Source organism: Python bivittatus, unplaced genomic scaffold, assembly GCF_059951505.1.
Source record: "Python bivittatus isolate LINGU-HERP-01145 unplaced genomic scaffold, Pbiv_v1 ctg000440_np1212, whole genome shotgun sequence".
In the NCBI taxonomy this organism is placed as follows: domain Eukaryota; kingdom Metazoa; phylum Chordata; class Lepidosauria; order Squamata; family Pythonidae; genus Python; species Python bivittatus.
The window spans coordinates 3,280,625-3,307,552 of record NW_028277063.1 but is presented as its reverse complement, the minus strand read 5'-3'; the positions used below and the strand labels follow the sequence as shown (position 1 = coordinate 3,307,552).

The 26,928-nt window shown below is 44.2% G+C and overlaps 1 protein-coding gene across 5 annotated transcripts; it reads left to right on the top strand.

The window, feature by feature from the left end:
• The first annotated feature begins 1,564 nt into the window (after positions 1-1,564).
• On the top strand, positions 1,565-26,928 carry LOC103057415 (C-Jun-amino-terminal kinase-interacting protein 3-like). Of its 5 annotated transcripts, none has more exons than XM_088142661.1 (27): positions 1,565-1,991; positions 4,132-4,252; positions 5,643-5,713; positions 5,817-5,917; positions 7,148-7,226; positions 7,354-7,465; positions 8,616-8,700; positions 9,706-9,812; positions 9,990-10,041; positions 10,230-10,382; positions 13,303-13,351; positions 13,618-13,748; positions 15,486-15,539; positions 15,993-16,148; positions 16,640-16,757; positions 17,690-17,773; positions 18,306-18,356; positions 18,925-19,087; positions 20,333-20,483; positions 20,888-20,968; positions 21,102-21,169; positions 21,569-21,717; positions 22,545-22,716; positions 23,330-23,440; positions 23,527-23,646; positions 25,543-25,659; positions 25,882-26,928. In XM_088142661.1, the coding sequence occupies exons 1-27, from the start codon at positions 1,692-1,694 to the stop codon at positions 25,980-25,982; spliced, it is 3,057 nt and encodes a 1,018-aa protein (XP_087998787.1). In that variant the 5' UTR covers positions 1,565-1,691; the 3' UTR covers positions 25,983-26,928. The 5 variants fall into 5 exon arrangements, with proteins under 5 accessions (XP_087998787.1, XP_087998786.1, XP_007426907.3 ...); XM_088142660.1 differs by having other exon boundaries at positions 18,306-18,359; XM_007426845.3 differs by having other exon boundaries at positions 1,566-1,991; positions 5,817-5,905; positions 18,306-18,359.

Here is a 26,928-nt window from a genome sequence, read left to right as displayed (position 1 = left end):
TGTTTACAACAAGATTCCGGCTTACTTTAGGTTGTATGCTTCCTTAACTGACAAAAACCCAGTGAGGCATGTTGATACACGTCTAAAGTGTCTCTCCTTTAAAATCTAAAGAAACGAGATAATTTTACATCCTTTATCCTGCTTTCTATCAAAATGGCAGGCAATATTTCTAAAACACGACAAGATGAAGATTAAAAAATATATCTGCTCTCATAATTAAACAGCAGCAGTTCAAAAAACATCAGAGTCAACAATGCTAAAACATACGGAAAGTTAAATGTTTTAAAATGTTAACAATAGTGCAAAATATCTCTCCCAACAAAAGAGAGCACAATCTCAGTGCTACCACCAAGGCGGCCCTGCCTCTTACTTCCACCCAGCTGCTATCAGACATGGATGAGGCAGAGTATAGAACCTCCCACGACTAAAACTGGAGCAGGAGAAAGAAATTTAAACATAGAGTATCTGTTTAATGAAACTAGGCACAGTCTGGGTACATACTTACACCGATAATTTTCATAAACTCAGTGGACTTTCTTGTTGGGTAATGTACATTAAATTGCAGCCTAAAGGACTGTCCATCGCTCAAATACTGGAACAATGGCTCAAAATGAAATAAAGCAAATTAACATGCTGTTATATATGAAAAAAAAAACCCTTATTCTCTGCAATCAACCCAAGAAAACTTCTAGAGCAGTGTTTCCCAACCGGGGCAACTTTAAGCTGGGTGGACTTCAATTCCCAGAATTCCCCAGCCAGCTCAGAATAACACGGCCAACTCTTTAAATGGAAGAGAGACCTACTTGTAAAGCAACAGGCAGCTGTGAACGAAACTCGCATTATTAACCCACAGGGAAAAACCAGAATTAATATTATCCAACCCGGAGCCACACACCTGAACCCCCAGTGCAAGGCAGGGACTCGCACAACCAACTCCCAACCCCTCTCCGCCCTGCCAGCTTTTCCAGGTCACATGACCGAGAATCATATGATGATAGAACCTTCATACTACTGTATCTCTTCTTCCCCTTTTGCCGGCCCTTTGCCGGAGCCCTCCCATCGCCGCGCGCCATTGGCCGCCGGGCCGCATGCGGGCGCACCATTGGCCATCCTTACGGCTTTCCTCACGCGCTACTGGTGGACTTGTGAGCTTCTGGCCCCGCCTTCCTTTCTTCTTGGAAAGTGACTTGAAGTTGGGATCGCAGCTGCGGCCGCTGGAGGTTGGCGATCTGAAGTTCAGGCCAGGGACCGGAGAGCGGGGGGAGAGCCAGAAGGGCGGTCGGAGGGAAAGACAGGACCCCTCGATCCTCAGAGGCAGTATTCCCTAGTGGTTAGAGCTCAGAAACTGGAAGTCGGAGGGCAAGGGAATGGATCTATGGGGCAGAGTATAGAGTGCCTATAGCAAGGGGACTGTATGTCGGAGCATCCACTTGGATCTCGAAGGAAATTGGGAGCTCGGTCCTAGGTTACGACCTCCCGGGGGCGTACCGCCTTTCCAGAGAAAGCGGGAGCAATCGTGTTAGTAGAGCGCAGCCTGCTTTGGGGGGCGGGGGCGGGGGGGTGAAGGGGGGCAGGGAGTTTCGCTCAATTTAGGGAAATCCGGTAAATCAGAGCAGGAGAGTTAAGGCGCCCAGGAGCCGCGTGTGTCTCCAGTGCCAGGCTGGAGAGTGCGGGGGTTAGAGCGCTTTGCCATGGACGACCCCGAGGAGACCTTTGGGGGAGATGGCGATGCCAGCCCGGCGCCCTACGAGGAGCTGGTGTCTGTGATGGCCGGGGGCTTGTACGGGGAACTGGAGCGGCTGGTGGGCGCCCACGGCCCTGCCGCGGTCTCCGGGCTGCTGCCGCAGGTGGTCTCTGTCCTGGAGGCCCTGCAAGAGGCTTGCGGGCAGGTGCGGGACCGGGACCAGGCTCTGGAGCGGCTGCGCGATGACCGGCTGCGACTCCTGGAGCAATATGAGCGCGAGCGGGCAGGGCGCAAGCGGGCAGATGAGGTGGGTATCGCCTTGCGCTCCACCCGCGTCGCGCCTCGCTTTGGTGTTCTTCGGACCTTGGTGAAGCCTCAGCTGAGGGCAGAGGAGAGAAAGGGGCAGTCCGGCAATTCCTGCTCAGAGAGCTCACATGCCAGCTGGTGCCAGCCGGAGCAGGGTGGTCACTGCCTCCTCCTCCTCCTCCTCCTCCTCCTCCTCCTCAGCAGCTGGGAGGGGCGCTTGTCCTGCCGGACCAGCCCCAACCAGAAGAACTTTCTTTTCCCATCCCCTTGTTTCGCCTATGAACATTTCTCAGGAAGGCTTGTGTAATAATAGCAAACCAAGACTTATCCTGCCACCGAGGTAGTCGTGACTATTCCTAGCTAATGCTGCCCCAGGCGAGCGGGGAGAGCTGAAGTTGGTGTCTGTTAATTTCCAGGATCTTTTGACAACATGCCCCCAGTGAAGGCTCCTGAGCAAAGTAATCAGTCATGGGATAAGAGGTCAGTCAGTAAGGGATTGAAGAAGAGAAAGGAGGCAGAAACAGACACTTCAGCGAAGAACGCAAGCTGGAGATTCGCCCAGGGTTTTATGCTGGCACCGAAGCTTTTCGCCAGAGGGATGAAGTGCCACGTTTGCTGACGTGACCAAGTAATTTATGATAGTTTAGGTCAAAGAGCAGTTTGTTCTATAGATGCCACTGAGTCAAGCTCAACTCCTGAGTAAAGTCTCACCCCCAGTAGGACCTACGTTTTCCAAAGACATTCCAATATCACTTTGATCCTGTCCATGCATCTTATTCGTAATTTTCCTGATCTTTTCATTCTCCCAATTGGCCAACAGTTGGCATTTTTTCTAATGACATGCCACTGTCATTTCAACCTTTATTTGATCCAGAACTAACCGACTCTTTCTTCTTGCAATCCATAGTAACTGTCTCCAAATTCATGGTTTGAAATGTGTATCTTCTGCTCTTTCTTGAGCTTTCATTAAGATGCTACAATATGAACAAATGAACTGTGATATATATTGGAGCAAAAATCCTTAACTTCACATATATGCAGATGGGATCTTAGCTGAGCGTGAATTGCTCCAGGTTAGGAAAGGATGTATTGACATGAAGATGTCAATTTGTATGTATATGTGACTACTGTGAGAAAGCCAGTGCTGTTGTGGAGATCATTAAGAAATAAACTGAGCTTGAGACAGCCAATTTCATAATGCCTTTCATATAAAAGTGTATGGTGACTACACCTCAAATATCAAATACAATTCTGGTCACTGCATCTCAAAAAGAGCATTGTCCAGCTGGCCAAAGTCTTTTCCTCAAAAAGATTAAAATGTAGAGGCTTTTTTAGCTTTGGAAAAAAGGCAAATATGGGGAACATGATCAAAAGTATATAAAATAATGTTCAATGTAGAAAAGGTGGGTAGGGACTTTTCTTAACTCTCATATTAGTAGAACCAGGGTGATCCAATGAAACTCAATGGTAAAAGGATAGGAAAAAATGTGTAGATAAACAAGATGTGATGGCAGATTGGGTGGCTTCAAAAGAGAACAAGTTCATGAAGGATAAAGTTATCCATATTCAGGCTAGATTGGGAAGCCAAAAAGCTACTTCCATATCATGCCAAGAAAACTGCGTGTATGCATCCACGTCAGTAACCAGGAGCCAAACTCAACCTCTGTGTGCATGTGTGTGTGATGACTATTTTATATTATATCCAGTACAGTTACTAGGAACACAAAGAGGATGTTGCTATTGTTGGCTTTTGTGATCAGTGGGGAAAACAAGCAGGTCTAACTTATTCATTCTTTTTATACCGCTCCCAATTTTAAAGTAACGTTTGACCCTGACTTTGCTAAGACAATGGCTTTCTTTCTTGATTAAGAAAAGGATGCCCCCAGACTAGTGAAAATAATATATGCCACCTTGACGAGATGGATACATCTTAATATATAAATTATAATAATTTCCCATTGTGTGTGGTGGATCAGCATCTGCCCCAATGAAGTGAATTTGAACTGGAGTGAAGGTACGTGGCAGAGGACAAGTATGCCCGAGGGAGATGCAAACCGCTTTTCGATGGTGAAAGCTTGGAGATGTCGTGAAAGAGACCCGAGACAAGGGGAGAGATTGACACTTGGATTCTCTTTCTGCAGCGGTTCATGGAGCTGGAGGATGTGACGGAGCAGGAACGTAAGGCACATTCAATGGCTGTACACCAGTTAGAAGGCCAGAGCCGAGCCCTGGAGGGGAAAGCACGAAGCTACGCAGATCAGGGTAAGCATAATTCTTTTGCCAAGTATCTGTACGCAGTGCCAATGTGCCACCATCCCATGCTCCTTTGCAACCTGTAGCAAGAGCCTCCTCTGTCTCTTCAGATGCAGGTAGGCCATAATACGGGCAGAATAGATTCAAGTAACAGGCCTCCTATCTTTTCCCTCTCTTTGCTTGCAGCAACATCTGGTCCCTCCTATGCCCATCCCGTAGCAGACATGCCCAATCTCGTGCCCTTGCACCATCTCCGCTTTTGAGAGTTCTAGCTAGGCCGGTCTATCTAGTTAGCCAAGACTGGGGTGTAAGACAACAGGCACAGTACAAGCAGCATAAACATTTTTTTTTCTCAAGATACATCAAAATCAGTAGGAGATACAGATTAAACTGCTGGGCAGTACACATTTTCTGTAGGAGTTGAAGGCCATTGAACTCTGGCCATTGACTTAACATCTGGATGGGTGAAGGGAATTTGATTGCCCATCACAATTTAATTCTTTCATCTGAGTTGCAATCTTGCTGGATTTTGCCTTCTGTCTAGCAGATAAGCCTGGTAATTTGTTCAATCTACATCGAATAGAGTATTCTATTCTGGAAACAGGGTTTAATAGTGCTATTGGTGTTTGGCAAAATGTTAACTTGCTGCTTTACTGCCTCCCTTTGTGTGAAGTTTTGTTTAACTTGATTATACATGGTTTCTAACTATATCCATTTATTCCTCTGGTACTGCTCAAACCAACCTGTTCAAGACTTGCAATAAAAAAAAGAGAGTCTTCTATTCAACATTACTTTTTTTTAAAAAAATCAGTTCAGGAACAAGCAGACTATTATTTTTTTTAAATGTTAATTTTAATTAATGTTAATTTTATTTTTTGCAATTCCCAATTTTATTTTTGGGAATATATTTTATTTCTATCCCACTGCAATCAAAAGATTCTGGGCAGTTTACATAGAATATAGAACAGGTAAAACATCCATGGTTTTGGAAGAATCTTTCCTCCTTGAAAAAAAATACTGTATACGTAGCATTGCTAGTAAAAATCTCTGTTGCTTATACAGAAAAGCTGTATAAGTCCATCCTATATATTTCTTCTTTGAAACAGACTATTCTTCATTCAGATGGGATTTATTCCCAAATGGACGTAGGATTACAGCCTCAGTGTTCTTTGCACGAATCTACAACATTAGAGTATTCTCACCCATGAGATTTCTGGTTATTAGAACTGGATCATCACAGTTAATCTTCCAGGGAATGGATCATTTCTGCTCCCCTTCTCACTCGAACTATAAAGATAAAATATGAGGGAAATACTTTAGCATTATGTTTGAAAATGGCCAAGTTAAGGCTGGCTTAAGGTTTTGGTACTGATAAAACACCACTCTCTTGCCTTTACAGTGGCTAGCCTTGAAGAACAAAAATCTTCACTGCTCAAGGAGCTTTCGATTCTCAGTCAGAGCCACGCAAAGGTACTTTTAAACAGCAGAAGCATTTTAATAGCCCTTCCCACCCCTCCTCCCCTTTTCTTTCCAAGCCAGGCCACCCTCATACTTCCTCTTCTGTTCCTTTCAGATGGTGCAAAGCTACAAGGAACTGAGATCACAAAGGGTAGCATCAACTGGTCCAGGACAAACTGGCTCGGCATCAGCAGAAGAGAAAAGGTTTGGAGTGGGGTGTGTGTGCAGTACTTCAGGACCAAAGCAGAAAAAGTGATTGGAGGAGCTGTGGGTTAAGGTCAGCACCCCTTTACAGAAGTGGCATCTTTTCCTGAGCTATGCACTCCCAGGAAGATACATGTTTGAGGTCTGGAAGCACTGATAGCACCTCCATGCTCACTTCAAAACATCTTGGGGGACCCTGTCAGTGACTTAACTCAAACATGTGTTTTCCTGAGATAAGTGCAGCTCAGGAAATGATAGGACTTCCTTAAGGAGGTACCAGCAAGGGCCGTGTCTGCATTCACACCTCCTCCAAAGCCACCTTTTTTTGCTTTAGATCCCTCCCTTGCTTGGAGGAAAATTTGGGATCTACCAGGGAGCCCTGCACTCTCTGTAAACCAAGTCGAGTCCCTCCTATTGCCAAAGAAGAAGCTTTTTGTCCATGATCCTGGCTTGATTCAGCATGTTTTATTTCACGGTGTGTTACTGAGTAATGCTTTCCTATGCCATATGAAGATATAAACCATGATTTGAAATCCACAATGGCTGGGTGAATTATGAGAGGGTGGGGAATTGCAGGGTGCCCTAGTTTCTTTTATCCATACCACAGGGCCCAACCCACCACTGTTATTGGCCGTTTGCTGTGGAAGGGAAGAGCTCTGTGGTGGCCTGGCATCAGCATATTGAAATAAAGGCAGATCTGGCAACGGTGCACAGGCGACTGTCAAGATTTGCATATGTGAAGATAGTTAGATGTGTGTGTGCTGACATTTACTTGCCACCTCCACAGCTATGAAAACTAGTTGTTCCCAAAAGACTGGGTGGAGATGGGTTGCAGCTGAGTTGTTCTCCAACTGCCTTCAAAAGTCATGCACAGCGCTACAAAGAAAGCCTCTTTGGTGACAGGTTTGCCCTGTTCCCTTCAAATCTGGCTAGTAGTGGCCTTTTCTTGCCTTTTAAAAAGATAACAATAAAGTCTCACAGGCAGTTAACAATAGCAATGAACTATGTGCTTTTTCTCAGTGTATGATACTGGTGCCCTTTACTTTAAATTTTTTAAGGGGGTGGGGTAGAATATGTGCCTATTTTAACTACACTGGTAATTTTAGATTATTTTAACTTTAGCGCAAAGTGGAAGGTGTAAGAAATGGCACCGGCTGACATAGCCTTGCCACAGCATTTAAACAGCCCAGTGCAGTCAGGAGAAAATCAAGATCTTTTTCTTTTCTCTCTCTCAATGAACAGGCTGATGTCCCCACCAGTTCGTGTACCTCTACAGCTTCTGACAAGCACCTCAGACTTCAGGCCTCCTGAGTCTCCAGTGGTATGTGGATTAGGGTTGGGGGTTAAGCTCTGAAAAATTGTAAGCGGATGGCTGGTGAGAAACAGGGGTATTAAGGGAAGCCACAAGACCAATTCTGTTTTTCTCTCAATCGGCTGGATCTTTTTAGGAACATGGAGAAATGAATGAACTTGCTCATTCAGAGAAAACACCCCAGAAAGTTGCAGAAAGAAATGCTTTTCCCTTGGCACAGGAAATGGACATCCAGCCGGAAAAGGATGGTATGGAGGAGATTTTCTCTTTCTCCCTTTGGTAGGATCAGTTTTAATCCGAAACTGGAGTGTTGTTCCAAGTAGACTAAGATTAGTCCCTGCAGTTTTCTTGGCAAGATTTCGGAAGTGGTTGGCCACTGCTGCCTTCTTCCTAGGGCTGAGAATAAGTAACTGGCCCAAAGTCACTCAACTGGCTTTGTGCCTAAGGCAAGACTAAAACTCATGGTCTTCCAGTTTCTAGCCTGGTGCTTTTAACTCCTACACCAAACTGTCAACTTTTTTTCCTGCTGAGGATTATTTTCGCTCAGGAATAATCTGCTGGGGTGTCAGATGGTGAAGAGGGCTGAAGCAAGCAGAGCTCTGTGTAGACTTTGATACCAATACCAACACTGCCTTTTTCTCTTTCTGACACCCTTCTTCCTCTTCCCCCCCCCCTTTCTCTTTCTGGTACTCTCTTTTCTCCTTCTTCCAATGGCAAACTGCAAGGAAGGTGCAGATAACTTTCCTGAACTGATTGCCAAAGGCTGCAGATAATTGGCACAGGCTGAATGTGCCTCTTCAAGTTTGTTGCTGGTCCCTAGTCTGCAACACTGTGCTCTTATCTGCTTTGCTGTGTTTTTCCAAGGTTCCTGGGAAAGGTCCTTCACACACACACACACCCCACTCCATGCTTCCACAACAGCCAAAAACTGAAGTCAGGACCTTCTCTATACCTAAAGCAGTGTTTCTCAACCTTGGCAGCTTGAAGATGTGTGAACTTCAAGCCATGCTGGCTGGGGGAATTCTGGGAGTTGAAGTCCATACATCTTTAGGCTGCCAAAGTTGAAAAACACTGACCTAAAGTATGCTCCACTGACTTTAATGAAATGATTGGAAGTCACATATCCCAGCTTGGTATTAGTTGCAGGATACATCTATGGATGGTAGAGTTTTAAAGTGATAGAGTGGCCTACGTACGTTTGGGTTAGGAACCACTGTGGGACCCCATCTAATATCCCTCGGTTGGTAGAGACTTATGCAGATGAAAACAAGAGGGTTGAGCTGGAATTTTTTTCTTGCAAGGAGGTATCCATGTTCCTAAAGATTAGGGAGATAATTAGGGATAATAATCAATAAAAATAACAACATTTTTGTGGTCTTCCCTTTCTTCTCTCATCAGCTTCTCCTAGTCAGCATTGCTTTGACTTGGATGACCTTTTAAGCTCTACCCCAGAACTCAGATCTGACCCCCAAAGGCAAAGCAGGTAAGGGGAATGTATTTACTAATTATACTTCTGAGCAGAAAGCACAGGTTGGGAAAGTATATTTGGTATACACCTGACTAGAGATACTTCTCTAGTGGAATAAGAAAACACCTAGGCCTTTCTTTCATGCATCTTAATCTCAGCATGATCTTACCATCCTCAATGTTTTGCCATTTCCAGTCTCCTCTTCACCCTACTGCATCATTGTCATCTAAAGGAGAGTTAGCTCTTCTAGGCATCCTAATTTCTGCTTTGGAGGATCATATACCGTTGAGTTTGATGGCCAGACAGGCAGCTTCTCTCTCTTCATGCGTCTCTTCTGTGGCTGCTGTTTTGAAAACATTGCAGTCTTGGGATGTAATGGGCAGAAGGAATAACCTTGAAAAACAGGAGGAAGGGCTGCACCAAGATGACAGATAAAAGAAGTCTGAGTCTAGGACAGAAATGTAATTTGAGAAAGTGTTCTCAGACATCACCCTCCCTAGTTCTCATGAAGATAAAGCGGGGAGGAGCACATTGGGACTTGCAAGATTCTGTTACTATAACTTTATAATAAAAGTAGTATTAGCTTGTGTGTCTTTGGTTTCCAAGTTTGGTCTTCTTTGGAGGGCTGACAATAGTCTTGCAAGTCTCAATGTGTTTCCTCCCACATCCCTTTATGTTTGTGAGAACTAGGGAGGGTCTTGTCTGAGATGTTTTCTCAGGTTACAGTTTTGGCCCCAGACTCAGATTTCTTTTTATCTGACTGTTGTCTTGGTTGTGGCTCTTCTTCCTGTTCCTCAAGGTTATTCCTTCTTCTCATTGCATGGAATAGACAAAGAGGTGATATACTGAGGGCAACCGAGTTCACGTTCTCCCCCAGTGATCTTCCCTCAACATAGACATCATCCCTCACCCGTTCACTGATTTCTGTTTAGCGTGGTTAGACATGGCTGCATCTTACTGGCAGGATGGAGGCGGGTGGGGACTCTTGTCTGTCTATTTGTTTGTCTGTCTGTCTCTCAGCCCCTTGAATACCACCCTCGAGCGCAACACGGTCTCCCTTTTCGCCGAGGTTTCAGGCCTCAGCCCAGACCTCCTCACCGATATGGATGATGGTGCTGATTTACAGGGTAAATATAATGTTTCTTTCTGCATTTTTTCCCTGCTGGGACTTATTCCCCTCCCCAAGAATCCAGGAATCCCAGCTTGGTTGTCACTCTCAGAAACCCCTGTAACTTCCAATCTACAGGGAATTCAGATGCATAAAGAGCAGATGTCACTGATGTCCATATTAACTGTCTTTGCAGGGGATGCCTTTGAAACCTTGATAGCAGAAAATGCTCAGCTTCAAGAGGCACGGTAAGACCAAACACCTATTTTGCTATGCTAAATTAATGAGAGCCAGAACGCTTGTTAAACATAGATTCAAACCTGCTGTCCATAAGACTGCTGGTGTTTTAGTTGGGTTCAGACTCAGCACATCCTTCTGGGCCATGCAGCTCTTGCTGGCTTTAAAATTTTAACGTGCTTGGCCATCCCATCCCCAGAATCACTCTGGATACAGCCCGCCGCCATCTTATTGATCGTGTGGAGGAGCTCAGTGAAGAGCGTGAATCTTTACGGATGGAGCATGAGAGATCACTGGCCGACCTGCGTTGCTGTCAAGCACAGCTGAAAGAGGCTGAGTTGGAACTTCTTCGGTAAATCTTGGCAACTCTACCATATTTATTCCACCGCTTTGTCTACCAGGCAACACTAGATTTGATAAAACAAAGTACAGGTAGATCTCTCTTACCGATTGCCTTCTGCAGCGACCATTCAAAGTTACTATTTTGCTGAAAAAAGTTATTTACGACCAAGGCTCACATTTATGACCTTCCCAGCATCACTCAGTCATGTGATCGCCATTATAGCCACTATGTGTTGTCCTGTGCCTGATTCATTTTTTTCTACCGCCCCCCTTCATAGAGCAGAGAGATTGGAGAGGAAAGGATTACAAGAGAGTAAGAAAGCATACAATGGGGAATACACATTAAAAGGAATGTGCTAGTGCCAACTGTTTGCCTAGTGGACTTGGGGCTTGGAGCCACATGCGCACCAGTGGTAGCACATTCCCTTCAATGTGTATTCCCCAGTGTGTGCCTGCTTACTCTCTTGTAATCCCTTCCTCTCCAATGAATATAAATACAAACGTTAATTCCCCTCTTCCTGATTATCTCAGCACTTGGGTAAGCATTCCAAAGGGTGGGGGAGTGGGGAAAAAGGAAAGCTGAAGTAAAATCGTAAGCACAGTTGCAGTCATGTGATTTTCCACTTAGTGACCGAGTTGCTGGTCCCAATTGTGGTTGCTAAGTGAGGACTACCTGTACAGCGTCATCTCAAAGTAGTAATATGGAATGACTATATATCCAGAGGCACCCAGGACCTTATGGAGTAATGAGTTTTTAAATAGCCACATTTCTGGGACAGGGCATAATTTCATTTTATTTTTTCTCAGATTTCTTCCAAATGATCCAGCGATTGTGGTTCTTCTCCCTTTATTCCCATAATGCCCCTGTGAGAGAGATTAGATTGAGAAGGACTTTCACTTGTTATTAAAAGTTTTTAAAAAGAAGATAAAAACTAATAGAAACTAATATAAAGTAAGAAAGAAAAAAAGAAATCAAAGAGAAAGCTAGAAGTACAAGAAAGGAAAAAAAGTAAAAGAAAAATAGGAAAGAAAAAAGATACAAAGAAGTGGCTTCCGACCTTCTTTACAGCAATTATAAGTACAATTATAAATTTACTTTTCTCTAAAGTTATAACATGTCTCTCTATAATCTATCCTGTCTAATCATCAAAACCATAAATCTTTGGTCATCTCAGCAAGTTCCATCATCTTCATCAACCATTCTTCCATTGTAGGTATTGCCAAATCTTTCTATCTTTGCACATACAATAATCTTACTGAAGTTATCATGTACAAAAACAAAGTTCCATAACCTTTTTCAACTGTTTGTCCATCAATCCCAAAAGAAAGACCTCTGGTCTCAGTTATATAGTAATTTTTAAAATCCTCTAAATCAGTGTATGTATTTGAATCTAAATTTTTCTAGCTTTTTTACATGTCCACCAGGCATGATAAAATGTCCCTTCTTGTTCACATTTCCAACATGTATTTGAAGTGCCTTTATATATTCTAGACAATTTCTCTGGTGACATATACCAACAGTACATCATTTTGTAAAAATTCTCTTTAAGATTATAACACAGTGTAAACTTCAATCCTTTCAACGCCATATTTTCCCATTGTTCCATCTTTATATTATAACCAACATTTTAGCCCACTTTATCATACATTGTTTAACCTGTTCTTCTGTTTCAAATTTTGGTAGAAGTTTATACATTTTAGCAATTACATGTTCATCATTTGTACATAATTCCATTTCAAACTCAGTCTTACAATGTTCAAAACCATAAACTCTTTTGATTACTTTAAATCTTTCTAATAATTGTAAATAAAAAAATCATTGGCAGCTATGCCCCTCTGCCATCTTGATTTTATTTTGTATTCCCCTTGACAAAATTCTAGTATCTCACGATAGGTTAGCCATTTGTATTTGCCTATTATTTCTTGTCTATAAAATGCTTCTTGTGCTGAGAGTCACAAAGGTGTTTTCAGGCACAATCTGGATTTGTATCTGTTCCATATTCTCAGCATGGCACGTCTAACGTAATGATTTTTAAAATCCACATTAACCTTGACTTTGTGGTACCACAAATATCATGCCACCCAAAGTTCAGGTCATGTCCTTCTAACTCCAAAAGCCTTCTATTTCTCAGCAGCAGCCACTCTTTCATCCAAGCAAGCTGCAAAATACAATTTCAAATACGGAGACCCAATTCTCTTCTTTCCTTTGCATCCGGTAACATCTTGTATTTAATTTGTGGGTTTTTTCCCCTACCACACAAATTTAGATAGATCCTTTGGCCACTGTTTAAATGGTGCATCGGTTGTCAAAACAGGTATTGTCTGAAACAAAAACATCATTCTAGGCAGGACGTTCATTTTTATCACAGAACTGATGAATAAAACGGGTTTTAAAATTGAGAAGAAAGTAAAATATCCAGGTATCACTATGACAAATATGAATTGTATGTTGTTTCAAAATAACTATGTTAAGACATGGAATGAAGTTTAAAAAGATATGTTAAGATAGGAGAAACTATAATTGTCATTGCTGGGGAGAATTTCTGGGATAAAAATAAATGTCCTGCCTAGAATGAATTGACTGGTGTTTTTTAAACTTTTCAAACTTGGCATCTTTGAGATATATGGATTTCAACTCCCAGAATTCTGGGAGTTGAAGTCCACACATCTTAAAGTTGCCAAGTTTGAAAACAATGGAATAGACTGTTGTGTCTTTCAAATGTTATAGTGCTGCCTTTTAATCCTTTTTTTTTAAAACTCTGGGATATGTCTTAATTAAAAATTAATGTACTGTATATTCCAACCTATGTGCATGAATGCACTGAATTGGTTATATGATTTCTAATCCAGTTCTAGGATATTGAAACTATTATTGATTTAAAAAACAAAACACATGTTCATATTTAAGTCTTTCAACCTCTGAATTTCAGGATCCGGCAGGAATTTAAGGAATCAAGGCGTTCCAGTGAAGATGGAGAGGTAGGGTTCATCCAAACCTGGCAGAGGTGTCGAGGTCTCTGGAGATGGGAGAGGCAGGAGTGTAGACCAGCCTGATGCCCTCCAGATGTGTTGTGTGTTTCCATCCACATGCATTTGGCTGGTCAATTCTGGAAACCACTGCCTCAATATGTCTGGAGGATACTAGGCTGGGAGGACTGGGCTTCTGGTAAAAGAGAGATTCAGAGCTTTGGATGGAGAGAAATTCATCTGAGCTTTTGAGGCAAGGCTGTCCATTTCCTCAACAGGCTGAAGGGGGGATGTCCCGAACCCAGCGGTTCACCCGGGCTGAGATGGCACGCGTTGTGATGGAGCGTAATCTGTATAAAGAGAGGCTGATGGAACTACAGGAAGCAGTTCGACGCACTGAGCTTCTGAGGTGAGCTGTATTCAGGATTGCAGAGAGAGAGCGGAATCTGTCTATCCTCCTATCATTCTATACAGCCTTTGCCAACCCTTCCAGCTGAACCAGAGAGATAAGCTGCCATTGGATTTAGAACTTGTCTTGGCTAATTGAGTCACTGTTCTTTCTAAAAAGCTTGGATTGTTTTCTAGCCAAGCTCTTTGGGGTGACCCAGAATGGAGTGGAGATTTTTCCATCCCTTGCTTCTGCTCTGAAGATTTCTTTTTCTCCTTCCCTGATGTAACAGCATCCCAGGGACTAAGATGGGAGAAGAAGAGAGAACGTCTCTTTTCTGAGGCTGATTAAGCAGCTGCAGTTAAGGAAATGAGTTATTCTGGGAGTGGGAATTACAAGTTGGTCAGGCTTGTATTCCAATCTTAGCAGCGTCTCTGGTTACATCACGTCAGTGTTTCTCAACCTTGGCAACTTTAAGATGTCTGGACTTCAACTCCCAGAATTCCCCAGCCAGCTTACTGGCTGGGGAATTCTGGGAGTTGAAGTCCAGACATCTTAAAGTTGCCAAGGTTGAGAAACACTACATTAAGTGCTCACTCCACAAGTCCTGTTACTACCTAGTACAACACTGGCTGGATTCTTTCCTTCTATGCCTTTTTTCTTTAAAATTGAAATAGGTGCAATTTTATTTTTATAGCACACTTTCCCAATCTAAGTTCACTTTGCCACTTAAAGGACATAAGATGTGTCAAGGTTTATTTTAAGAGTATACTTTAGTTGTAAAATTCTCAGGGTATTTATGAAATGTAAAAAATGTAATTTAGGTAGATAGTCGTCATATCCACTAACCCAATTTACTTAAACAGCTTGTTTTTCACTTGGTTACAACCGTAACAAATTAATTATTTTTGTCAGTTTGACAAGTTGGTTAAAAGTAAAACTGAAGACAGATGATAGAATTACATGTCTGGCCTTCGACACTTCTGTTTGTTCACAGTTTTAGAAAAAAAGCTGAGGAAAACAGGAAAACACAGTTACAGTTATTGCATAGAAATTTTGCCTCTAGACATTGTATCTTCAGTCTCATTTTCTGAACTAATACTACTATCAACAATTTCTGTTTCTGCTGAGCCTGAAACTTTGTTTTTATCCTTTTGATAGACTTCTGATCTGGGCAAGTAAATATTTGTTCAGACCCAGACAAGCTTCTCTCCTTTCACATGGTTGAGCACTACAGTTTCTAGATACAAAGAGCTGGAATAGTGAATGGTCTTTCCATGACACGTTATTCTAATAGAAGAATAAAAGAGTAACCTTTTTACTCTTTCCAATTTTCCCAGATTTATTTTTTTAAGTCAACAAACAAGCCATTGGGTGGGGGGAACTGCTTTTTACCAATTTTTCCCAGGTGTTTTTCTGTGTCTTCATATCTCTAGTCCAGTGTTTCTCAACCTTAGTAACTTGAAGATGTGTGGACTTCAACTCCCAGAATTCCCCAGCCAGCATGGGTGGCTGGGGAATTCTGGGAGTTGAAGTCCACACATCTTCAAGCTGCCAAGGCTGAGAAACACTGCTCTAGTCTGTAACTGTTGTAGCTCTTAAGTGCCAATTTGTGTTTAAGCAGCAGTTAGAATAGATTCAGGGATGGGTATGAATTGGTTACCTCTTTTCTTTTTCTAGTGGCTGTTCCAAGTGAGAGAATAAATACCAAAATGCACCGGGGCAGACACCCTTAAATAATTGTTTATTTCTTCTTAGGGCATCACGCGAGGAACAAGCGATTCAAATGAAGAAATCATCGTTTTGGAAAATGTAGGTGCTGCGTAAGAACTACTTCAGTAGCGAAAGCGAGCGGTTTCGTGATTCTGCCATGGGGGGTTCGGCCCTGCGTACCCAACTTAGCATCCTGAGCATCATCTTTTCTTTTTCTTTTGAAACAAAGAACATTTCTAGGTCTCCTGGGTGCAAGCGTTGACTTGAAAGTACAGTATGTGGGAGGACGATGCCTAGTGATATGTAGCTTAAGATTTCTAGCTGGGCCGCCTCAACTGCAATTTATTGCTAGACCCCTGGAACAGAAAGGGAATAAAACTTGGCAGGCAAAGAACTTCCATGCTGTGGTTTGTTTGTTCAGGTCACCGAGATCTCCTGGCCTCAGTGACCTACCTTACTGCTACTTGCTTTCAGATGTGTTTTTTAGAACGGACTCCTTGCCCTTCTCTTTCCTCTAACCATATTGGTTTCCTTCCACCCCCACCCCGGCAGTTTTGATCGCCTATTCAGCCCATCAGATTCTCCTGAGAGCACTGTTGCCTCCCCTCCGCCACCAGGGAGGGCCTGGCCCAGCCCCAGCTCCAGCAACCGCAGAGATTCGGGACGGAACACCCTGAGGTTCATCCCACGAGCAACCTCGCCCACTGAGTAAGTTTACGAGAGAGTAGACCGGTGTTTCTCAACCTTGGTGGCTTTAAGATATGTGTGTGTGGACTTCAACTCCCAGAATTCCCCAGCCAGCATGGCTGGCTGGGGAATTCTGGGAGCTGAAGTCCACTCATCTTAAAGCTGCCAAGGTTGAGAAACACTGGAGAAGACCTAACTTCTCAATTCCTCTTACCAGGAATCCTTGGAAACATGATGCAAGGTTGTTTGGCTACTTCTTTGCCACTAATCTGCCCTGCTCAATTTTGTGTGCACTGTTTGCTCACAGCTCTTCCAGGTTCCCAGCAGGTGGTGGTTGTTTTTTTCCCCCTTTGGGGTAGAAATCTTTCTCCTCCCCTGTTAACCTAAAAATCTTTTTTTTTTCCTACTCGGAGTGATGCTGTGAGTGCTTTAAGCAGGCATGCATCTTCCACCAGCATACAACGAGCTTTCCTGCTTTGTAATGAATTGGATTGTTCGCCCATTTAATGCAGGGCTGATGGCTCCCCACAGCAGAAGCGGCGAGAACTGTACTGTGAGATCCGCTCACACATCTGGCAGGAGCATGGTCGGGCACAGATCCATGGGTGGAGCCAGCCACCTTCACTTCAGGTGAGCATTTTTGGCATGCACGCAGGGATCGCATGCTTTGAGGTTACCCTACCTACATAAATCCCATTTCGAGACACTAGTCCTCATGAATTAATGCTTTTGATGTGAACTTATCTGGATGGAGAAAAACACAAGTTGTTGTTGTTATATACACAACAACGTGAAATCAAGCTGCCAGTTCTTTAGCTGGTTCTTTAGCCTTCATTCGCATCAAGTTCTTCCCAAGGACCTTGGATTCCTAAGAACCGAGGAGGAGAATTTAAACTCCCGATGTCAGGCCTAGCCCAAGGAACTCCAAGAGACCATGTAAATTCAGTCCAGCTATGTTTATTAGCTACAACCTCTAGCAAGAATCTTCCCAGACTAAAATCCCAGTTCCCAAAGTCCTCCAGCCACAACAGTGTGAATTCCTCAGGGAAGTGCCAGTCTCATCCTCTTGATCCTCCCACGCGGTTCTGGCGAGCTAAGAAAATGTTTATCTCCCTGAGCCTGGCCTTCATAATTCCACTCCATCACATCCAGTAACTCTGGGCAGTTTACACATTGTTTTAAAAAAGAGACAACAACAACAAAAGGGAAACAACAAAAGACAAAAATGAAGAGTAAAGACAGCCAGAATGACAAAACTGGATGGGCACAAAGAAAAACAACCCACCTAAACTAAAAGGGGCTTCCGTCCCCCTCACCAAAGCCCTGGGAGAAGACTACTATGACATGCGTGTTTTATCACTCCTGAAATGGGCAATGGAGTGATATCCATGTGGAAAACAAAGCCGTGGCATGGATCTTCTGAATTAATGAGGGGGGTGTATGGGGTCTTAACTTTTTAACTTTTTCTCACCCCGTAAAAAAGGTCCTATCCTCCATTGGGACCCATTAACGTTTCAAACTGAGTTTCTGCCCATTAATGTGGGGTTAACGTTTTGCTGCAGGGCCATGACTTACCTTCAGGAACTGCTGATGTGCCTGTTCTTGCGCAGCTGCGAATGCTGGACCAGAAGGACCCCAGTACCAAGGTGATGAAGCAGGCTGTCTCCAAATCCTGAACAGTTGCGGGATGTGTCTTTGTTTTTTTTTCTTTTTCCCAAATTAAAAAGGAAGGCAAACTTGCGTAAATCCTACTAAGGCTAGTGTGATTCACTGCGGTAGCCTGCAAATAAAAGAGATTTGTGGTAAAGGCGGTAGGAGTAAAACTGGAGAAGTCAGAGCAGAGAATGCAGAGAAGTAGGGGGCAGGCCAGTCTGTGGTGTGTCTGTGCTACGACTGATCTGGATGGGACAGTCTCATCGGATTCCGGAGGATTACAACCCCGATCAAGAATGAGTGGAAGGGAGGCAAAGTGGACCAGAGAAATCGCACAGAGATCCCAAGCAGTCTCCTGTAGGCTCAGAGGAAAGTTTTAATGTCTCTGGTGCCTCTCTTGGGTGATCTGATTTAGGAATTCCTGCAGCAAACACTTCTGGGTGCAGGTCAGGTGAAAATTCTGCATCAACCCTAGCAAAGGAATGAATGGATATCAACTTCATGTTTGCTTCTCTCTTATTGTAGCTCTGGTGTGCTGCAGCATCTGTTGGGGTGGAGCCTCAAGAAGCACCACAGGTTGTAAGCACTGACCGACTTCTGTCCTGAGAACTTGCTCCCTTGCAGATTTGCACAGCACAGACCCTTTCACCCTTGGGATTTCTTTATGCTGTCCGTCTGTAATCCAGCCTTCCCTGAATCTTCTGGGTGTGCTCTGGATATCTGGGAGCTGCAACTCCCAGAATTCCCTAACCAGCATGGTGGCTGAGAATTATGGGAAAGATGATGTCCTTCTAACATATCTGGAATGGCGCCAAGATGGAGAACAGTTGTCTTTCCCTTTCCCATCTACAATTCTGTTATTGGTCTCAGTTCTTGTTACTGGACAATTCAGGCCTTGAAAAGTTACATTCTCAAGTAATAGTTATCTATTGTGTTTGCCTGAGCAAGTGCACGTTGTGGCACAGAACCCAGATGAGGGCTAGACAGTTAAAAAAAAAAACCTTTCCAGTTTGTGTAAACTTTCTTGCCCGCCTGCCTAAGATTTCAGATTGGGAACTGCAAGTGATGGGTGGCCCGAAGGTGGTGGGAATGGCGCTTTAGGAATGCCTGCCTTTTTCTGACCCTTCTCTTCGTTTCCTTTCAGGGTAACCCCCATTGTTGCTCCACCGGCAGCTCTCAGTTGTGGGTGGCTGCTGGGACCCACTCCGCCAGCGAAGTGACGCTCTTCGATGCCCCCAATACTAATCAGCTCCTAGAACATTTTGTGCTGCCTGGAATTCACGTCCTCTCCATTGCTTGTGTTCCTGGTCAGTGAGAAGAAGGACAGGGGAACATTTGGGAGGTGGGATTTGACAAACTATGCTAAGGAGCAGGGAGAACAGTAGGGGATTCTGTTGTCCAAATACCCAGGAGTGAGAGACTTTCTGTGAGAGGTGAAGTCATGAGATCGTGGGTAGATAGGGCCAAAACTTTCAGCCATTTTTTTGATGAAGAGTTTTGGGAATGAGATTTAATGGAAAAATCAACCTGGTTTGGGGAAGGTTTGTGGGGAATTTAAGGGGCATAATGGGTACAAGAATACTAAGAAATCCTTTTCACTCCCACTCCCACTCAAATTTTGATTCTGCTCACACTGGGGGTATTCTTTTTGTAAACCGCCCAGAGTCACTTCCTTGTGAGAAGGGTGGTGGCTAAATTTGAAATATAAATAAAATAAATTCTAGGAGCTACAAAAGTTTGGTGTGAGTTGCAGACATCCCTTGAGTGGGGGGTCTGTCGTCATAGGAAGGATCTCTCCAGGTTTAACTCATTTTCTGGATTTCCACAATAAATTGAATCCTAAACTAACCAAAGGGGACGAGTTTGCAAAACACGCTAAGCCATGGCCAAACCAAGGTTAAAATAAACTAAAATTAATGTATTGTACCAATGAGTCAGTTGGTCTTTAGGTGACCTGGTTGAACCTGTCATGCAAACTCAGCCAAAGACTCCAGTCTATGTGCAAACCTGCAGTTCTTTTATATGACACAATAATTGGATGGACATATGTGTTTTGAATACATTGGTTGTTTGGCTTAGCGATATGAGTTTCAAGTGCAAGTAGACCTGGTTTCAAATCTCAGTCTAACCTACTTTTGAAGGAAATTGTAGCTTAGCCACAGAGCCTGAAAACCTGGAGAACTGCTGTTTAATCCATGTTGACCGTACTTGGCCACGTGGACTTGGTCTAAGACAGGCTCCTATACAAAAGAAGTCTAAGGCTTTCTTCCAAAGAGACTTTTCTAGATTGATACTTTCATTATTCAGTGCTTTGTGGATTTTTGATATTTATTCTCAAACTCAGGAATGTCTACATGTCCCTGAAAAAGAGAATGGCCTAGGAGTTGAAGTCTGCACATCTTAAAGTTGCTGAGGTTGGGAAACACTGGTCTAGTTGCTTTGAAGGAGACTCAAACTGGCTGCGAGATTTCAAAGCAAGGCCCCAATTTGTTGTGGGTCCCTGGTGGAAATGCTTTGCCTTCCCTAACGTTGCTTTCCCTCTTCTTCTCTAGGGCTGACAGTATCTGTTGGTGAAAACCCAGTGGTGGAGCCAGAGATCCTTGAAGACCCCTTGGCACCCAGATCCGACAGCCATGAAGAAGCAAGGGAAATGGAGGCAGTTGGCACAGAACCCACTGTCTGGATTGGGACCCAGGAAGGCTGGTAATTGAGACCAAAGTGGGGAAGAAATGAATGTGTCTGATCTAAGATACCATTCCTGCATGGTCCATGCTGAACTGCTTCAGACAGCCTCTGGTTCTTCTTGCCTTCCTCTTCTCCTCCTACCAACCTCTTCTTGTTGTTACTGTTAGACACTAAAGGTCCATCTGCCATGCTGGGCAGAAGTTGAAGCTCACCTTGCTTTTACACTGGATATGCCCAGTAGTGTAAAGGCAATGTGATAGTAGAGACTTTAATGCTGTCTGCCAAATGTGAACAGCTGGTGAGTGGGGAGCTAGGAGTCCCAGCTGAAACTGGTCCTGGGCCAATGGCAGAACTGGGAGGAGGGTTCTGGTACTTCTGTTGGATATTTCTCTCCACTTCATTCTGCTGTTTCTGTTTTGCAGTATCTATATTCATTGCGCTGCGACTGACTGGCGACGCTGCCAAGGCAAAGCATGTTTGAAGGAGGCTGTCCATTGTATTGTGTGAGTACGCAACCCTTGCCACACGGGTGGAAGCTGAGGAAGCCCCACTGAGTATCCCTGGTGGAAGCTGCCCACCTCCCGCTTCGAGTGCTTTGAAATGTCCCTTTGTATTATTCTGCCCTGTCTGTTCCAGGCATACCCAAGGCCGCGTTGTAGCTGCCCTTGCTAATGGATCTCTAGCTATATTCCATCGGAACGCAGGTATGTCCTGCTGCTTGCATTCTTTCCCACCCCATTTCCCCCATGGCTGCGACCTTGTCATTAATTTCTTGATGAGAGAGACTGTATGAAGGGTAGGAAAGGAACAGAAGGGTAAATAGCCATAAATAATCAAGAGACAGAAGGTGAGTCCATTGGCAGCCAGCCTGTCTGATAAACAGCAGCTAAGCCCAGGTAGTAAGAACTCTGGGAAGTAGCATTTCAAAGAGATTCTGCCTTAACAAACTCATTGTAAAGGAGGGCTGGAAATTCTTCTTGCAGTTTCCAAGATTCTGTAGTTATCCAGAGACTAGCATTAAAGATACCTTACTGAAGTCCGTGTAGATCTTGCTTCCTCGATCTTGCCCAGCTGTGTGGGGCTTGACACTTGTCTTCTCTTAGATCGAAACTGGGATCTGCACTCGCCACGCCTGGTTGAACTGGGAAGGCCACGGCGCTCCATTCGCTGCACCCTCCCTGTGCTTAACTGGCTCTGGTGTGGTTATGGAAATCGAATCTATGTGCTGGATCCTCGTACTGCTCGCATTCAGGTGAGCCTGTTAGGACATGAGACAATTATTAGAAGCTGTGGAAGCCAAGAAGCTGTACAGTGAGAGACTCAGGTGGGGCTGGGACAGGCTCAGGCGGCTGGAATCCATTGCATCTAAATTTTTAATAGATTCCATGCTCCTCTTTCAGTTTTCAGGCATTTTTAGTTTTTTAACTTACTTTTTACAAAACTTGGGACTTGGTGGATACTATCTAGAGGTGCTGCAGCTTCCAAATCGGTGCAAACAAAGGATGAATTGCTGAGATCAGTTTTGCAATAATATAGCTTGCGTATAAAGTCCAAGACCTTGGAGAAAGAAGGATCAAAACAGCCTTTTGGAACCTGGTGTCCTCCAGATGTGTTACCAGTGACTGAGCATGATGGGAGTTATCCCAACACCAGGAGAATACCAGTTTGGGAAAGTCTGGCCAATCTTTTGACAGGGCTTTAGGTGGGTAGTAAGGAAAATGCCATACTGGATAGTATGCCCGATACCATGGACAACCAAATGCCATCAGTGTAGATCAGATTTGGGCAACCTTGTTGCATTGTCCATTGATGTCTCCACTGTGTGTTCGAGGCAAACACAACACAAACAAGCAGACCCTGCAGCCAAGTGGGACAAATGCCAGAAAGACATTTTGCTGCAAAATTGTACTACAGAAATTTGGCATTTTCCCCTGGATTTCAGGAGTGATCTTAGGGTGCATCAGACATATAAAAAGGTCCTCGCCCAGTCGGCAGGTCATTGGTTCCCTGCACCTGCACCAGAGAAAATTGTCATTTGAATCTTGTTCCCTACCACCAACTTCTTTTCCTTCCCCCCAGCGGTACTTTGAAGTGACTTCGCACCCTGAAAGCCACGTCCGGCACATGGCAGCAGCTGGTGGTGGCATCTGGGTTTCAGTCCGTCTGGAGACCACTCTGCGTCTTCTCCATGCGGAGACAGGGCAGCCGCTGCAGGAAGTGGAGCTGGAACCTTTCATCAGCCGTGTGCTTGGTGAGTGGCAGGAGCCAGAGGGCACCAAGAGGCAGGATAGCGGAAACTGCAGAGGGTGGGAAGGAGTGGGCAAGGCAGGACAGGATCTGCAAGCTGTTCTGGCAGCTGGAAGAATGTGCAGGGCTGGAGGGTTCTTGAAGGATTAGAAGTCTTTATAGAAAGCTGCTTAGCTATTGTGGATGCCATTTCTCAGATCGTCTGTTGTGGGCAGAACTCCTAGGCCAGGATTTACTTCCTTCAGATGTTGTACCTCCCAGTGTCTCTTCCCATGGCCCACATTGGCTGGGGCTAGTGGAAATTGTCATCTAACAATACTTGGAGAGACATAGGTTGCTTAATCCTGTTCTTGTCATACATCATGTGTGGACTTAGACAGGAGTTCTGCCCAGAATCATTGGGAATCAGGTGGCATATAAATGTAATTGATGATGATGATGCTCTTGTTACGAAGAATGGCCTTCCCCAGCTTGGTGCACAGGTTGGGGTGCACAACTTCCAGAATTCCCAGTCCTGATGACCTTTGGAGAAGATGTGCCTCAACACATCCACAGAGCCCCAGTTGGGGAAAGCATATATACGAGCTTACCCATGCCCTCTCTTCCCCATCCTCCAGGGCCCAGCAGCATTAGTTTGGCCTTGAATATCTCTGCGCTCAGTGCTTTTGGAAAGCGACTGTGGGTTGGCACATCCGGTGGCACCATTATATCTGTGCCTTTTGTCTCTGGTAAGCAAATACATGTCCCTCTGGTTGTGAGAAATTTCATAGCTGTGCTGCTCAGTGCTGTGATGGCTTTTCCTGTTTCTCTACAGAATTTTCTGAAAGCTTGAAGACTTCTGCCTCTGCTGGTATCCCTTATTGTGCGATGGAGCAAGCCCAGATCAGCTACCATGGGCACCGCGATGCTGTCCGTTTCTTCGTCTCTGTCCCAGGTAGTCTTCAAGAAACACCAGAAACCCATTTCTTGATTTTTTGGGGAGGAGGAATTCTGGGCCAGGAAGGAACACCCATGGGCATGGCACTTTAGCAAAGTCTGACAGGTTTCTTCCCTGAGATGTTTACAGATTTTCCTGGCGTAGGAGAAACAACAGAGGAGGAGGAAGGAAGTGGGGGTGGTGATAAACAAGGCATTCATTTGAGCATCTTGGCTGGGAATGTTTAGAGTTTGGGACCAACTATGGGCAGAAAATGCCAGATTAGGTGAGACTGGATTAATGTATTTTTAAAGTTTAAATCAACAAAAAAATAGATATCCCCCCAAAATTGGACGGAACCTTTAAAATAGTAGCTATGTTTTAAGTGAAGTGAGCAAAACTTCAGTGGTTGGCTAATATGATGTCTTGCATTGCATGACAGCAGACTATGTCTTTACTCAGTGTTAGCAAAGGGTGGAGATTCTACGCCAAGAAAAACTGGCTTTTGTACCATTGTATAAGGCAGTGTTTCTCAACCTTGGCCGCTTGAAGATGTGTGGACTTCAACTCCCAGAATTCCTTGCTGGCTGGGAGTTGAAGTCCACACATCTTCAAGTGGCCAAGGTTGAGAAACACTGGTATAAGGGTTGCATCTTTTCTATAATTCTGATTCATGGGTGGGGCAGCAGGAAATAGGATCCTGAACTGCCGCTTATCTAAATTCGTTTATTTTTTTTTATGGATTGTTTACTTTGTTTATTTTGAGCACATCTGTGGCCATGTATATAACAAATTGCCAGATTGGCAGAGGCAACTAGAAAGTCCATATAGATGAATTAGTGGGCAATTATCCTTTCTTTACCATTCTGCTTGGAAGACATCTAACCTGCCTCAGGGTGAATAACCTGCATTTCCATGTTGGTTGCAGAGAAGGTCACCCTCCCCTGGGTCCTTCTGAAAATGCAAGCTAATAATATATTTTTTCTAGCTAATAATGTTTAATGGCCTTGTTTACAAAACAGTTTTGATATACTGCCTTCATTAGCTTTTATTTGAGGGTTATTCACAATACAAGTTTTAAAAAAAACAATAAAAGAGCTAAAATCAATAAAACACCTAACCTAAATAACAATTAGAATGGGTAGGGTGGAACAATTCATTTTCAGTTTAAGTGTTACCTCGCCTCATTGCCTAAAATGCAACTCATTAAAATACATAGGAGAATAAAATATGTTAGCCAGAGCTCTAAAAGTGCCTTATTTATTTATTTGGTCATAGACCAAAAGACAATTTATCCTATCGTACAGCAAGAAGACATTTTTTAAAAAAGAAAGAAATAGCTAATGTAGATCATATAAATAGAGAAAACAACAGATAAAGAAAAAGTAAAAACGGCTGAAAGAGAAAGGAGAATGGGAATAGGAGGGTTTCTGTGGGTGAGTCTAATCCAGTGTTTCTCAACCTTGGCAACTTGAAGATGTGTGGACTTCAATTCCCAGAATTCCACTCATCTTCAAGTTGCCAAGGCTGAGAAACACTGGTCTAATCAAACCGGAATACCTAGAGCTGGATCAAAAGCCATTCTGGTCAAATTCATCCTCTTCTACTTGCAACTGCAGTGGGACAGAATTTTGTGACTTTTGGGGTGATCCCACTGGACTGATCTTTGGAAGGAAAAACATGATTTCAGATGGAGGCCAATCCAACTATCTGCTGATGAGAAAGGAAGTTTGTTCTAAGCATCAGGTGTGATACTGAGGGTGTCATCGTCTCAGTCTTGGCATCCAAACACTCAAAGGCTGCTATTCCTATCCAGAACAGGCCTGGAAATCATCATCACTATCACCACCATCATCATTTCAGTTTTGGTGGTTTGGGGATATGCATAGCTCTGACTGCTTTTCATTATTCTAGGCTGTGTGAACCCGCCTGCTTCAGAAAACCTCAAGGATTCGCACAGCCAAGAGGAACCAAGCAAACCATGCAGCTTGGTGCTAAGTGGAGGGGAAGGATATATTAATCTCCGTATAGGTAAGCAGGGATGGAGAAGTTCCAGTGCTCCAGAGGTGGCTCAGCGTTAACTCCAGCCACTCTGGACAATGGCCAGAGATGCTAGGGAGGTGTAATCCAGCAGTTAACACACCTGGGGAGGAAACTGGATTGGGATTCCTTTATAAAGAAGAGTCCTTCTTGGTCATGCTTGGGGTAGACCTGACCTCTTCTCACGTGGCCACTGTTTTCCTCCATGTCCAGGAGACAACACAGATAAGCACTATGGGGACCTGCTACACCCGAACCCACGTCTCCGTCGAGCAGAGCGAAGCCATCTCATTGTCTGGCAGGTGCAGGCCTGAGGGGACAAGGATGGGTGCAACGCTTGGGACACGTGCTTCCACCTGGGAGGGAATGACACAGCTGCCAGATGGGCACTGCCTTCCCATCACTGTTTCCCATTCTCTTCCCTTACTCAGGTCATCCCTCTCTGGGGTTTTCAGGGTTGGGATACACTTTTTACATGTTGAGACTGGTGATGGGAAAAAGCCAGTGGAGCACTGGGGTCTGTTTGGTGAACAGGCTTGGTGAGGAGAAGTGCCTCTGTTGCCTCCTCTGATCCCCCCTTTGCTTTATATCATCATTTCCACGCTTTCAAACTGGAGCGATGTGTTGGACAGCTCGTTGGTATATAGACTGAACCCCTTCAAATCCTGCTGTTTTTGCTCATGCCACCCTCTGTGTGCAAAGAATAACAACGTACCTCTTGCTTGCCAGATGCTTGGTAGCGGATAGCCATGAATTGCCTAGTAACAATAGGGACTGAAGGTAGGGCATCAAAATAATTGGAGCTCCAAATGCCCAAAACCAGGAACCTGGGAAATGATCTGGAAGAGAACCAGCACCCACAATGGTAGAAGCAAAGGCCCTCTCCTTCCTTTCTGGCTCCCCCACTTGACTGTGATCGCCAGATGCTTTTCTAGTTCTAGTGAATTTGGACGTTCAGGAACAGAACTGCTGAAGCTGGTTGATGTGAACTGCTGCATTACTTAAAGAGACCTCAAGGGGGAGCTTCCTTGCCTTTGCTCTGGAATTACAACAGGGATTGGTTGGTTCTTCTCCGCCCCCTTCGCCCCTTGGAGTTAACCAAATCCTGCCTGGAACTCTGGAACATTTGCTTCAGGGCACCACCGTGCTTTAATTTCTCAGGGTTGCTGTATGTTGTTTATTGAACTCACCAGGGACTGAGTCTGTGGAAGGAACTCAGCCTCTATCTTTGTGGGTTTCTCAATAAAGCTATTGTTCTTA